Source organism: Watersipora subatra, chromosome 3 (genome assembly GCF_963576615.1).
Source record: "Watersipora subatra chromosome 3, tzWatSuba1.1, whole genome shotgun sequence".
NCBI classification, from domain to species: domain Eukaryota; kingdom Metazoa; phylum Bryozoa; class Gymnolaemata; order Cheilostomatida; family Watersiporidae; genus Watersipora; species Watersipora subatra.
Genome location: NC_088710.1, coordinates 19,942,622 through 19,958,448, shown reverse-complemented (window position 1 = coordinate 19,958,448; position 15,827 = coordinate 19,942,622). Strand labels below are relative to the sequence as shown.

Below are 15,827 nucleotides of genomic sequence, written 5' to 3'. Positions count from 1 at the left end.
GAGCTAAGGTTAAAAAGTTTAACAATTTTTTACGGTAAGTTATAAGATATCAGTGCTAAAAGTGACAGCATTACAATGACGATAAAACAGACGCGTAAGAACAATAAACATAGTTTTATTGAATGTGTGGAGTATATTTGTGAAAATATTTCGACGAATAAGGTTGCAAGAAAGTGTAAACAGAAGCCATCTCTCACAACTACATCGCATTTGAGCCGTTTTGGAAAGGGAATCCAAACTAGGGCGATCTCGTGTGGCTGTGATTTTCTGTTTGTTTTTGAGCTTTTAAGAGCTTGTAATCACCTTTCCCATATACTCCGCGCCTAAAACACAACAGAGTAAGACATGGTGAATCTTTTCATATCAAATAACTGTGATGTGAATTTTGTTGCGTCAATCTTTAAGGAGATACAACTGTCCTGCTGATGCACTTTGGCACTGGTGCAATTTAGGAGATTGCCACCTAGTTGCTTATTGAAGAAGATACTTGCTGATGCAATGCAGACAATTGCTAGCTAGCTGGTTAATGCTTGTAGAAAGATCTAGAGAAGGTTGTAGTTTGTATTGTGTGGTGCACAAGAATGGATATAATCATAGATACAAAAGTATTTATACCCTAGAGGGCAAGGGAGCAAGTTGAAGAGAGTAAAGTTGATTTGTCAGCTATCTTATGTGGCCTGCCATAGAAGACTTACAATGATTCATAGTTAGCAGAAAACAGGCCCACCCTCAACACATGGTTATATAATGGCTAGTCTTATTATACACGTATAAAGATTAAAGAAATAACTAAGGATATATAGTGTACCATTCAGGTACATAGTGTATAGGAATTGTTTGTACCACTCTACATCACATCAAACAAATGACTTTTGTCAATGATGATGCTCAATAAATAAACAAGTTTCAACAATGATTAAATAATTTATTTATGCCCACAAATCAAGCATTTTCTGAGATAACAAAACACAAATTGAAACTGCGTAACAAGTTCAGCGGCAGGTATGTTACATATGAGTGCCGAATTGAGCTTTACGGCTTTTTATGATTTGAAATATGTAATCACATAGCGCGACTAACCGCAAAGTTTATGAAATTTTCATTATATAAAAAATCTTATGCGAGAACTAATAATAGTTCAATAATTGTGTACTAGAATGTGTTTGATTAAAAAGCTCGCGCAAAAACATACAACATGTGCAGAGCATACCAGAAGTATTCCATAAAACCTTAGCTTGATGTGGCATGAGCATTAAACATGAAATTCTTTTTTCAAATAATTTATTTGAAAAAAGTGCAGACAAAATCAATGTGCTGTTGTTAGAAATATGTAACTGATTTTCACAAAAACGTGGTGAATGGTAAACATACTAAGATTTATTTAACGAGGAAGTCTAGCACTGCAGTAAACAGTGTTAAATAGTTTGACAGTCTGGTTTGGATGAATACTGTCATTACATAGAAATCAAGTATCATGTCACAAGTGTTGTGCAGCCAAGCGTAACATATGTCATTTGTCTTAGAGCAAGTACTACCTAACTTGTACCAGTGAGGCAGAAAGTTGTTCTGCACTTATAGGTCAAAAGTTTCCTAGGCCACAACAAGTAAATAGAAAGGCAGTATGGAGAGGTGGTGTGGAAAAGTAGCATTAATCACCGGAGCTGCAACAGGTATAGGCAAAGCGACCGTTAGCAAACTCTTGGAGAATGGCATGAAAGTAGTCGGATGCGGAAGAAGATTAGAGGCACTTCAGGTAAAAAGTGAACATTGTTGGTATGTGAAAAACGAATGATATTTTTGAAGTAATAAAGCTATAAATTGACAGCCTACATAAGTTTCAACGTTGTACACCTAGCTCTTGCTATATTTGTATGAAAACAAGCATAAGTTTTCACCATGAAACAGATGTATTCCCATTAACTGTATAATATAGCAGACTGATGTTTTGTTGAATGGCACAGTGAGATTATGGATCAGTGTGTTAGAACAAATTTCTAAAACAGTTTATAATTTGTACAGTATACAACAGTTCTAAAGCTGACTTTTGACTATTTTATTAGTCTTTAAAATTTCGAAGATATTTTAGAAAGATATTTTTTAGAACATTTTTCAAAGAGAACTGAAAATACTGTGCAGGTTCAACTAAATACTCATAACTTGATCAAGGGTGGCTAAACTATGGTTCGTTTGCAAAATGTGGCCCACTTGCCCATTTGGAGTTGCCCACTTTCTTGTGCCAAGTTTTGCACAGGAAATACATGTAGTTCATGAAACTCACTGGATTTGTTCCGCATAACCAATGCGCTATATAATTACTGTAAACATTCAAAGATTCTGCATCACACAACATACATGTATATATCGGTTTTATAAATACTGAATACTCTGCATTGCATCAGCATGTGATTGTGTTGCATCACCTCTTTCTGCATGACCCATTTGGTAATGTACTTATACGTGTAATTACTTCAGTATGTAGTTGGCTAGTAATTTCTTGTAACTTACCTATAAATATGCTGACAACTCAGTTTGTTTCATATGCTTCTATTAATCTGCAAATAAACATAATGATAATGGCCAGCACTGAGAAAAAGCAAAAGTTGCAGCCTGCTATTTGAATATTCAATCATGATTGGACGATGGAGTTTCTTTATATACTGCATTATGCTAAACCTCAATGCTTGATATATCATGATACGGTTGCTGTTATCAAGAAAATAACATTCAGAGACACTACTTTGCTAAGCGCAGAGAGGTGTGATCAAATCTTTCCACCAGATTCTCAAGCAAGATAAGAGAAAGTTGGAACTTTGAGAACGGCAATTACGTCAAAGAGTGCAATGTTGAAAAAACTCTTCATAGAAGAAGAGAGCTAGAGAAGCTTTCTTGCGTCCTTCCTTGAGACAAAATGGCTTGCACCATACAGCTATGCTGATCTAGTAAAGTTGTTCATGTTAGAAGTCGCAAAAACAGTGTTTCCTGATAGAAAAGGCGTTGTTGACAAGCTGCAATCAACCGGTTATCTTGACAAGCGTGTAAAGGCGCACACATGAATTACAGCAGCTAATGACCTAATAAGGCAACTACACACAGAAATGCATATTGCGTAATTGTATTCGTTAGCCCTGCATGTGTCAACAGATATTTTGGATTTGGCGTAACTAGCCATATTTATCAGATAAATATATTTCTGTTATCATAATTTGTTACACAAAAATATCATGTTGTTGTAGCGTTTATAGATATGATTGTGAAATGCAAAATATGAAATTGCAGTGAATATAGACAGCTGCATCACATGTTAGCTGTTTGTAAAATCTCTTTTTTTGTTTCGAATATTTGCAAAACCCTTGTTTGCAAATACATGGATTGTTTTATGTAAAAATGTGTGTAGTTTTAAAACCGAAAACCTTCTGCCACGCACAACTGCTTGTATTCTAAAAATTAGCCCCATTACGAAAATGTTTGGCTACCCCTGAAATGAATAATGTACACCGCAGCACCATATTGTGGTAAAGATACCGAACAGATTTTAGTACCATAATAGGAAGTTTTTATTGCAGGAACTGTCCACCACACACAAGATCTATTTTGTGTTAGAAATCAATAGAAAGAATACAATATTCAGTAAGCTAGCTACTTGTATGTCTCATCGTAATGAAAAACCAACTATGCGGTTTTAAGAAGACACAAAGTAGAGTTACACATGTGTTAGTAGTATGGTATAGTAGAGTTATATATTACTAGTATGGTATAGTAGAGTTATGCATTACTAGTATGGTATAGTAGAGTTATGTATTACAAGTATGGTATTGTAGAGTTATATATTACTGGTATGGTATAGTAAATTTATATATTAGTAGTATGGTATAGTAGAGTTATATATGACTAGTATCGTATTGTAGAGTTATATATTACTAGTATGGTATAGTAGAGTCATATATTACTAGTATGGTATAGTAGAGTTATATATATATATTACTAGTATGTTAGAGTATAGTTATATATTGCTAGTATGGTATATTAGAGCTATATATTGCTAGTATCGTATAGTAGGGTTATATATTACGAGTATGGTATAGTAAAGCTATATATTACTAGTTTGGTATAGTAGAGTTATATAATACTAGTATGGTATAGTAGAGTTATGTATTACTAGTAAGGTATAGTAGAGGTATATTTTACCAGTATGGTATAGTAGAGTTATATATTACTAGTATTGTGTAGTAGAGTTATATATTACTAGTATGGTATAGTAGAGTTGTATATTACTAGTATGTTGTAATAGAGTAATATATTACTAGTATCATATAGTAGAGTTATATATTACTAGTATGGTGTAGTAGAGTTATATATTACTAATATGGTATAGTAGAGTTATATATTACTAGTATGGTATAGTAGAGTTATATATTACTAGTATGGTATAGTAGAGTTATGTATTACTAGTATGGTATTGTAGAGTTATATATTACTAGTATGGTACAGTAGTTACATATTACTAGTATGGTATAGTAGAGTTATGTATTACTAGTATGGTATTGTAGAGTTATATATTACTAGTATGGTACAATAGAGTTATATATTACTAGTATGGTATAGTAGAGTTATGTATTACTAGTATGGTATTGTAGAGTTATATATTACTATAGTATGGTATAGTAGAGTTATATATTACTAGTATGGTACAGTAGATTTATGCACTGCTAGTATGGCGTAATGCTATCGTCTACATACAGTAAAGTCAAGTTCTACAGGTCAAGTATGTTTGGCATTAACAAACCAAAAATGATTATTCTAGGAACTAGAGTCGACATTTGGATCTAAGGGAGAGCTGACTATTATTCCCTGCGATGTGAGCAAAGAAGACGATGTCATCTCCATGTTCTCCAAAATTAAAGAAAAATATGGCGGAGTAGATGTGTGCATTAACAATGCTGGCTTATCCAAGAGCAGTCCAATTCTGTCAGGGAAGTCTGAGGACTGGCAGCTAATGTTTGATGTAAGTATCTAAACTTTGATAATATCTTTTCAGTAGTATTTGCAAATCCAATTTTTTATGAATTCATTCCTATTGTTTTTTCAGAAGTTAATGTTTTACAACAGGTAAATGTTATTGGGGTGTTAAGGATAACCAGGGAAGCAGTAGCTAGTATGAAATCAAAAGGAGCCAAAGAATGTCATATTATAAACATCAACAGGTAAATATCTCATGAATTTTATTATAGAAAGCAAGTTATTACCGGTGATACAAATATAAAGATGTAGTTAGCCATTACAGGAACTACTCTTTTATGTAATAGAGATATTGGTTATAAAATAGCTATGATGAGTCTACTTGATCAAGAAAACGAAAATTGATCATTTGAGCCTTTAACTAAAAGGCACCCAATAACAACCTACATAAAATGCCAACTATCCGTTACCAAAGGTTTCAATTACTAGTTCAAGGAGGCCAAAAAGCATAACTCAACGTCTTATCAATTTGCAGTCTTTCAGGACACCGAGTGCTGCCTTCTGCTCGTAGCCATGTCTATGCTTCTTCAAAGTTTGCTTTGACAGCTATTACCCAGGGTACTCGGCATGAGCTTCTTGACATGCAGTCAGAACTTAACTGCAGAGTATCAGTACGTATGTCATCTATTCTTTAACTTCAGACCATCATTAGGTATATCATCTATTCCTTATCTTCAGACCATCAGTGGGTATGTCATTTATTCCTTAACTTCAGACCATCAGTAGGTATGTCATCTATTCCTTAACTTCAGACCATCAGTAGGTATATCATCTATTCCTTAACTTCAGACCATCAGTAGGTATGTCATCTATTCCTTAACTTCAGACCATCAGTAGGTATGTCATCTATTCCTTAACTTCAGACCATCAGTGGGTATATCATCAAGTCCTTATCTTCAGACCATCAGTGGGTATGTCATTTATTCCTTAACTTCAGACCATCAGTAGGTATGTCATCTATTCCTTAACTTCAGACCATCAGTAGGTATGTCATCTATTCCTTAACTTCAGACCATCAGTAGGTATGTCATCTATTCCTTAACTTCAGACCATCTGTAGGTATGTCATCTATTCCTTAACTTCAGACCATCATTAGGTATGTCATCTATTCCTTAACTTCAGACCATCAGTAGGTATGACATCTATTCTTTAACTTCAGATCATCAGTAGGTATGTCATCTATTCCTTAACTTCAGACCATCAGTAGGTATGTTATCTATTCCTTAACTTCAGACCATCAGTAGGTATGTCATCTATTCCTTTACTTCAGACCATCAGTAGGTAAGACATCTGTTCTTTAACTTCAGACCATCAGTAAGTATGTCATCTATTCCTTATCTTCAGACCATCAGTGGGTATGTCATCTATTACTTAACTTCAGACCATCAGTAGGTATGTCATCAAGTCCTTATCTTCAGACCATCAGTAGGTATGTCATCTATTCCTTAACTTCAGACCATCAGTAGGTATGTTATCTATTCCTTAACTTCAGACCATCAGTAGGTATGTCATCTATTCCTTAACTTCAGACCATCAGTAGGTATGACATGACATCTATTCTTTAACTTCAGACCATCAGTAGGTATGACATCTATTCTTTAACTTCAGATCATCAGTAGGTATTTCATCTATTCCTTAACTTCAGACCATCAGTAGGTATGTCATCTATTCCTTAACTTCAGACCATCAGTAGGTATGTCATCTATTCCTTAACTTCAGACCATCAGTAGGTATGACATCTATTCTTTAACTTCAGATCATCAGTAGGTATTTCATCTATTCCTTAACTTCTGACCATCAGTAGGTATGTCATCTATTCCTTAACTTCAGACCATCAGTAGGTATGACATCTATTCTTTAACTTCAGACCATCAGTAGGTATGACATCTATTCTTTAACTTCAGATCATCAGTAGGTATTTCATCTATTCCTTAACTTCAGACCATCAGTAGGTATGTCATCTATTCCTTAACTTCAGACCATCAGTAGGTATGTCATCTATTTCTTAACTTCAGACCATCAGTAGGTATGACATCTATTCTTTAACTTCAGATCATCAGTAGGTATGTCATCTATTCCTTAACATCAGACCATCAGTAGGTATATCATCTATTCCTGAACTTCAGACCATCAGTAGGTATATCATCTATTCCTTAACTTCAGACCATCAGTAGGTATGTCATCTATTCTTTAACTATGGAATGTCAGTAGGTATGTCATCTGATAAGTTAGGTACAGTAAGTGATCATAGTTCAACTCCGCTCAGACTTGGTGCTAATAAAGTTGCTTATCAAAACTTGTTATCATGTTGAAATGTTTAGTAAAATATCCTATGAAGTCTTTAATAAAGTTTGAATTTAAGGAAGTTAGGCTTACTCCTCAGATGCTACGAGTTATAAAGTAATGCATCACATCTGGTCAGCATTTCAATCTGTATTTAGTTATCAAATGCATGAGTCATCACTAGATCATGTGAGTCAAATTTATAACTTAGGAAGATTTCTCATATGTTCAAAAGTTCTTCAAGGTCATTAAAATGGGGCATACGCAAACAGTTCTAATACAGAAATCTGACTAAACTAGACAGCATTGCTGCCCAAGCGTAGATAAGTTGTGCATCTATGGAAAGTCTTGTTTCTGCCATAGTTTAACAGCTTTGTTTTGTTTTAGCAAATCAGTCCTGGATTGGTAGAAACACCTTTCATAGGATTACACGCAGGAGAGGAGCGCGCTGCAGCCATTTTCAGTCAATTGAAGGTGAGTTTCATTTAGTTTTTTTTAGCATTATGTTAATCACATGAAACGTAAGTAAATTATCTTATATGATTTTTAACCAGCAAGACAGAGCAGTCCTCATTTTAATATCTCATCTTATCATTTAATAAGACTAGGAGTAAGCGTACTTGTGAGCATTAGAACATACATACATTTGCGAGCTTTGGTATGTCCTTATACTGAGTTCGCAGGATTGAAAGGCCAAAGCATAGACCTATCAACTATACTTAATATGGTATAGTTAATAGATCTATAAATCATGGGGTGTTAAAAAATACTTTGAAGTGTCATAAGGTGTTAACAAGTTTTCTGATATGTTAAAGGATGTTAACAAGCACTCTGATGTGTATGGGATGTTAACAAGCACTCTGATATATTAAATGATGTTAACAAGTTCTCTGATATGTTAAAGGATGTTAACAAGCACTCTGATGTGTATTGGGTATTAACAAATTGCTTTAGATCACACTAATTCAGATATTAGTTTAAAAAGACAAGAGGCTGTTATAACTATAGAGGTTTGTTAGCAACTGCTCTGCGGAATAATATGAATAAATTAAATTCCTTAAACCATCAAGTTTAATCAGCAGCCTCTGTACAGTTTTTATCAAATTCAGATGAATTTTCATTCCAATAGTTTTGTGATACTATAAGTTGACAATAATTGTTGTCCATAATAATAACTGCTACTTAGCCTCAACTTATAATTGTCCGTAGAGTGCCTATACTTGCGCTGACCTATATTATTGCTGCCTCAAAGGAGATTTTCTTGTTAAAACATTTATATTCATATTAGGTGATTTCTTCAAATGTTTTTAAGTTATTTAACACAATAAAATTGAAATGATTTTCGTAATAAAGGAAAGTTTTTAAATAGCAACAGTTCTGTTGAAAAGTTTAAACATTTCGTTGTTTATGCGTCATTAAATATCATAGTTATCGTAGTTATCGTAGCTAAATGTCGCAACTATTTGTGCTAGCAGAAGAGCTATGAACTTGTATGTCCAAGCTTAGTGTCACAATCACATGCAAATACATGCCAATGGTAAATATTTATTTGATGAGATTTTGCAGAAATAAACTTTTGAAAAGCCATATATCCAAATCATTTAAAAGGAAACTTGTTTATGCATTCCTAGAAAAAGATATGTGCACGATATAACTACTCACACACAGGCGAATTGTAGCATGGAATCTTTAGTGGTTTAGTAAACACTTTATAGAAGTGCCAATGTTATTAAAATTATATTGTTACTAACAGATTATAGTAATTGCTGAAGTTGAATAATAAAAGCTGAATATAATTACCCAACGAACTTGAGTAACTTAAGCTAGCAAAACTATCTATACTCACTGTAAATAGCCATCTAGACTCCTGTAACTCACTATAATATGAGTCGTGTCCTACATCTGATGCAGCTTGTGAGTTACGTTACGCATATTGATCCATCATGCAAATAAGATCTTCAAGCGTGCTAATAACCATTAGTACTTTTGCGAGCACTGCATAAGAATGTGCGGTATTAATCCAAAGTATGACAAAGACAGCGTAGTGGAGCGGGCTAGCTCGCCTGTCTGCAGACTTGGAAGTTCTGAGTTCAAATCTACGGTAAAACCAATTTTCTTTACCTAAAATTTTATCGCTATATCTGAAAATTCGGACAATAAAGGACAAATACTGAAATTAATACATGTACTATTGGAATGCCCGTCATTGCACGGGTATTAAAAATCAGCTTGCCAACCTCGCCATTAGCCTGGCACATTGCCAATGGCTACTTTGAGTAAGCTTACTAACAAAAGCATTTAGAGCACGCATAAAGTTAGAATGCGCCGTCACGGAAAGCGGCAGCGTATTTCACCCACATAGCGACATATTTCGCCCAATGAATCCATCAACCTCGCGTAGCTAAATTAGTAAGGCATTTGCCTGGTGAACGGGAGGTTCTGAGATTAGATCTTCTGCGTTATGGATTCTTCATTCCAATATTTTAAGAACTATAACTGGACAAACTGAACTACACACAGATACACAGACCGTGAGATTTATATATACAGACTAGCTGTGCCTCCTGGCGTTGCCCGGATGTTAAAAATGAGCTTGTAAACTAAGTAAGCTAGTAAGCTTACTAATTCTAAGCTAGTAATTTCAGTAGGCTAGTTGCATCAGCATTGCTGTAACAATGCATCAGCCTTGTTGCCCAGCTACAGTTATTCTAACAATAGCTATAGCCGGAATGAAGACAGACATACGGACATACTTTAAGAAATGTATATACAGATATAGATTAACTAACTGAATGCCCGGCCTTGCTCGGGTAACAATAAAGTTTTTGTACAGAAAATTTATTTGTTTTTAACATTTAATAGTATTTGCCATTCTAACTATCAAACTTCATATCATGAGAAAAGTGTTTTGTGTAGTTTAAATAAATTACGAGAGAAAATAAAAACAACTGTAAAGGTTTTCAATATTTTTCAAACAACCTTCAAACTTCATATCTTTAGAAAAATGGTTTTTGAAGGTCAAATAAATTAAAAATAAATAAAACATGTATAAAAGGGTTTGAATGTAGTAAATGTGAAGAAATTAGCAAGTAATAGCTAAATTAAATCTGTTTTGCTATGATTACAATAAAAGATGATTCGGCAATGATACAATTCATATGAACTAAGAAAACAAAATAAAATCCTGAATATGTTGAATTAGTAATAACAGTTCTTGCAGAAGAGTGTGTGTGTATGAAAAAAGGTTACTGTTCCACCAGAAGTTATCCATCAAAACTTTGAATACGATGATACTGGTACCTCTCGAAACTGGTACGAATGTGAAAATGAGATATCGTACTGTCTTTGTCTGACCAAATGAAAAGACAATGTAGAGGCACTTCCTACAAAGATAATACAATTGTCCGAGTGAAAGTAATTGGCCATGATCGCAATACAGCAATTGAACCTTACGAAAAACCAAAAATATAAGTTCAAGAAAACACAAAAACCATCATGTCTCACAGTGTTGATAGAACCATAGAGTGTCAAATAATAGATCATTTAGCATGTGCATACGGTTTATGGTATATGATGTCTTTAATCAATAAGCCTTGTATAGCTCAGTGGTAGAGAGTGTGGATTTAAAACTTGCAGTTGCAAATGCAAATTAAAACTTGCGGAGTTCAAGTCCATTAGAGTGCAGAATTTTAATGGTTGGTCATGTACAGATACACACAAACTCGGAGAAATATATATATACATAAAAAAATTGTTTCCTCACCCCGGTTAACCCGTATGGGTGGTAATTTCTGCTCCAACTCGGGTCTCTTACAAGAGACTTGGGAGTTTGAGCACTCGCCTCAAGATCTTAGCTGTTCCCAAAAGCGCATTTTATATATATATACATATATATACATATATAGAGATTATTGACTGGCATTAGTGATTTAGTTTACCAGGTTAATTTATCAATTTAACACTAAAGTATTTTTCAGTCTAACGTCTGAGCCCCTTCTAACATGTTTAGCATATGCATGTAACTTTTTAAATCTTGTATAAAATATTTAAAAATTTAACAACTGTTTGATATATCAACAACAGCTTGAGCATATACAACAAGCTTATTTAATACTGAAGAACTTTTACATGTAATCATAGATGCTGTATATTGTTTTATTACAGGCACTAGAAGCAGAGGACATAGCCCAGACAGTCGTATATCAGCTAGGGTTGCCTGCTCATGCACAGGTGCAAGATGTTTTGATCAGACCCCTGCAGCAAACTTCTTGAATTTTCAGAAGCTGAAGTCTTGTTTTTCTTACAAGCATCACGTGCTTTCTAGACTAAAAACAATCAGTAAACCGCTGTCACGTTACTTGATATAGCTTTTAGCTGGCCATTGGAAGATATTATTAATCATTAGCTTCCTTCAAGGGTATTCATATTATGGTATTCAACAGGTTCAAAGGGTTCAACCATTACTATTCGCTATAATAAAATTTGCTATAAAATTTGACAACTATAATGTCACTCAAAAGGAGAGTCGTAAATGTCGACCAATCCGTGTTTACAAAATGAACAACAAACGGTTTAAAGCAGTGGGGTTGTACAGAAGGTGCAATGGCTGCAAATACGATGTTGCTAGGAACAGCTTCTAATTAAAAAAAAGTTCCACATAGAAAACACAAGATTATGCCAAGAATATGTCAAACATGCATACAAATGGTTTCTTGTCTTTACTACAGGCACATCCTCAAATTGCATAAGCCTAGCTCTTAGTATATGGATATTCGTAGAACTAAAAACATAGAATAGAGTAGTTACTAATATACTCACTGAAATTGCCATGTAGAAGATAATTTCTAGTTTATGGGTATGTGTAGGATTAAAACACTCAATGTAATAGAGTTGTTACTGTATTGGTCACTGAAAGTGTCATGTAGAAGATAACTCCCAGTTTATGGATATGTATAAAACTAAATACAGAGTAATAGAGTAGTTATGTCTATTACCCTAGTACTTATACGCATGTCTATGCTGCCAAAAAGTTTGCTGTAAAGGCAATCTCTCAAGGAACTCGGCATGCGCTTCTTAATGAGCAACCAGATCTCAACTGCAGAGTGTCGGTAAGTACATGTATCTCTGGTTGACACAGGTCAACTTTATCAAAGTTGGTTACAAAATGTTAGACTATGAGACCACTAATTGGCTTCTTGGTAATGTTTTGTAAAAACCTAGCAATAAGTCCAACTGTATCCAAAATGATATCAATGAAAATTCAAAAGGCAGCCTCAAACTTGTGAAATTCTACAAATAAAAATAAACCAGCTATCAGAGATGCAGGTTTCATCAATATAAGACATCGTTCCATTTTAATTATAAAAATGCACAGCTAAAATTGTAAAATGCTTCAACTCAAGAGATAAATAAAGCTTATATAAGTTTTAAAAAATGCTCTACTACCTCATCCTTTTACTGATTATCATGTTATTATAACTTTACTGTATGAATATGATAATTTCATGTTATAATTTAGGGTTATGAAGATGTTATATACTTACAGCAAATCAGTTCTGGACTCATTAAGACATTCTTTTAGGCTCATTCACATCAAAAGAAACAGCTGAGGCAGCATACAGTCAAACCAAGGTAAAAACATTAACCATAAAACCTCTTACGTTCCCTGTAAAAATGTTCTCTTGTAGTGACATTTTATTGGAGGTGGCGTTCAAATAGAGGGTAGCACTGTAATTGCTACTAGCTCGTCAAATTTTGAAAAGATAAATTTAACTCTTTCACTTGTGAAGCGTATGTCACCAATGTTTTGTACTCTCCTTTGAGTGGAGCGATGTTCCCGTTGTCAACCATCTTCATATACATCAAAGTATCAGATCGAGTTAAACAAGGAACTACTTTGAGTAAAAGATTATTACTCGCATGCAAACATTAATTATTTCATTGGTGTCACTTTTAAAGTTTTAAAGAAAATCCATAAAGCTTAAGAGCAGAAAAACAGACTTTGGTACACCATAACAATCACTGTTAATACGTCACACAATGTTCCTGAAGAGTATTATCATCATTCATCAAAAGGCTTTAAAGTCTTCAGGTAAGAGTGTAAACCACATTACAGACGAATCTAAAAACAATAGATCGGATTTAGACCTGAGTGAGTTCAAATAAGAATGTAGTTTTGATGATTGTGACGATTGATATTCTCAAGTACACCATCACTACAATCATGACAACCACTACAACAAAAATGAATTAATTGTTATTGATGTAACTGAGTCATTAATAGTACGAGTTTGTGGACACTATTCTAATAATCACTTTCTATTATGGGCTCTTAAAGATCAAAAACTGTCAAACAGGTGGTCAAATAGAGGTGCGGTTCAATTAAAGATTGGCCCTAGGGTTTTCAACTTTTCTCCTATGGTGGCATTTTGTTAAAAGTGGCACTCTATTAGAGGTGGCCTTCAAATAAAGGTTTTACGATAACTAGAACTAAAACAAAGTCTAGTCATCAGTATGGTTATGCTAGCAGTGATTTTAATCTCTTTCATACAAGGAAATCATAATAAAAGCTTTTAATTCGAGGTAGAGCTCATTGTTGAACAATATCTGTTGATTTCAAGCTGGTCTGAGACTCAATTTTCTTTTCCAGCAATAAACAGGTCAAGAATTGCTTTATCACTGCTAAATTTAATATCATTTCTGTATTAGCTAAATATGTCTACAGATATTTTAGTGGGAGTGTCGCTCGATATATTCATGCTAGCTGTAATAAAAATAGGTAAAACATCTGCATCTGGCTAAAATACAAATAAATTCGCCAACTTATACTCACTCAAGATTATGAAAGTCTACAGAAAAAAGTTGAACTTGTATAGCAAGTTGGACTGTATTCGCAATCGCATATTTGCTTAAACCGAGGTGAATGGAGTCAAGAAGGGACCGGCGCATAATGATTGCTTGAAGGATATACTCTACTCACCTTTCTTAAAGGGTGCCGGGTGCCCTTGTCATTTTTCAGTAATTTATTTACAGGCTTTTAGATTTAAGCTAAGGCAGCATGCTACATTGATTCTTGTTTAGAGTCAAGGTTAAGCTATTGTGACTGCGCATCAGCTTCAGGAAAAGGGAAATAAATCTCCAAACTTTGGCACAAAACTGTGTAACTAAAAGCAAAATTTTATTCATCTCATGCTACATCAAACTAACAAGTGTGACATCTACATGTCAAGGTTGCAGCAGCTGCTCCAGATGTGAAACAGTTTTAGATAAGTTTTTGTTTTGATTTGGTTCATCAAAGCTATGATGAGCTGAAAGTAGTTGGTTGGATGTAGAACAAGCCTGCTCAGTGTTACTTGGATGATACTATAACTCTGTAGAGTACTGGATAGCTTCTACAGACACAGCTATGGCGAGTCTAAAGTAAGTAGGCATTTCGGAAGAATGCCATATTGGATATTTTAAGTTAGGCCCACTCACCGCAATTCTGATTTTTAGAGATATGTGTGAGTTGTTAATTCTTTGAAAAAAATCATCGCATGTAGTTTTTCCTACCATTAAGAAAAATCGTGTTCAACTAATTTTAGCAAAGTTTCAGTTGCTTTTAGGATCAGTCATTTTAAAACTATAAAAGGAAGTCTAAAGCCTCTAATTGAACGCCATGGAGCTCTGTTTCTCAATCCTTCCTCCATAGTGGCTATCAATTGAAAGTGGCATTCAATTAGAGGTTTTACGGTATATTGTTTAATATTTTTAGAGTGCTTTTCAAAGTAAACGACACGAGGAATAGCTACAACTCTATTCACTAGCTTACTAAACTGCATGTCATAAAAATTTAAAATGTCATGAAATGGAAATTTCGTCGTATGCCTAGACAAATATTTGTCGAATTTTTATGTTGTATCAAACAGTTTGTGTTTTGAGATGACCTCAACTCAAGATCGAACAGCGCTGAATGATTCCTGAAGCAGTCAAAGGAAGATATGGTGTACTGTTTAATATTATATAGTAGTGTAGAACTAAGCAATGTAAGTGAGACCTGCAATCATTTGTACTTATTTACGCAACGAGTATTTTGAGAGACTCCATTTCATATCGTGGAAGTTATTTTATGTACAAATGCATGTTCTGCATTAAGTTGAAGTGATAGTAAGTGGTAGTTTTATTACAATCGCAATCTTTGATAGTTACAGCTCATATCCAATCGGCCTCAAAAGTATCCTCGATACTATGATCTGAACGTTTACTTTAAAATGAACATGCAGCCAGCTAAGCTATATAGACATACTTAATTTTTACTAGGAAAAAGCATTGTTCGTCTGTCTGTTCATCTGTCTGTCCAAAACCACAAATGGAGGTTGAGACCAAAGGTTGCATTAACCAAGACTCGAGCCCATGTCCTTCAGCTTTGCCACCCAGTGCACTACCGCCTGCCTCAATCACTGATTCTAGCATTTTAGAATTATTGTGCACATGACTATTCACAGGACGATTTCTCGCCGCACACCGGACTGCCAGGGAATTGTAGACTG

General features: G+C 34.4%; 1 protein-coding gene across 1 annotated transcript; it reads left to right on the top strand.

The window, feature by feature from the left end:
* Nucleotides 1-1,536: 1,536 nt before the first annotated feature.
* On the top strand, nt 1,537-11,798 carry LOC137389554 (dehydrogenase/reductase SDR family member 11-like). Its single transcript, XM_068075595.1, has 6 exons — nt 1,537-1,753; nt 4,802-5,002; nt 5,107-5,201; nt 5,492-5,627; nt 7,687-7,773; nt 11,464-11,798. Exons 1-6 carry the CDS (start codon nt 1,622-1,624, stop codon nt 11,569-11,571), a joined length of 759 nt encoding a protein of 252 aa, XP_067931696.1. The 5' UTR covers nt 1,537-1,621; the 3' UTR covers nt 11,572-11,798.
* Nucleotides 11,799-15,827: the final 4,029 nt, after the last annotated feature.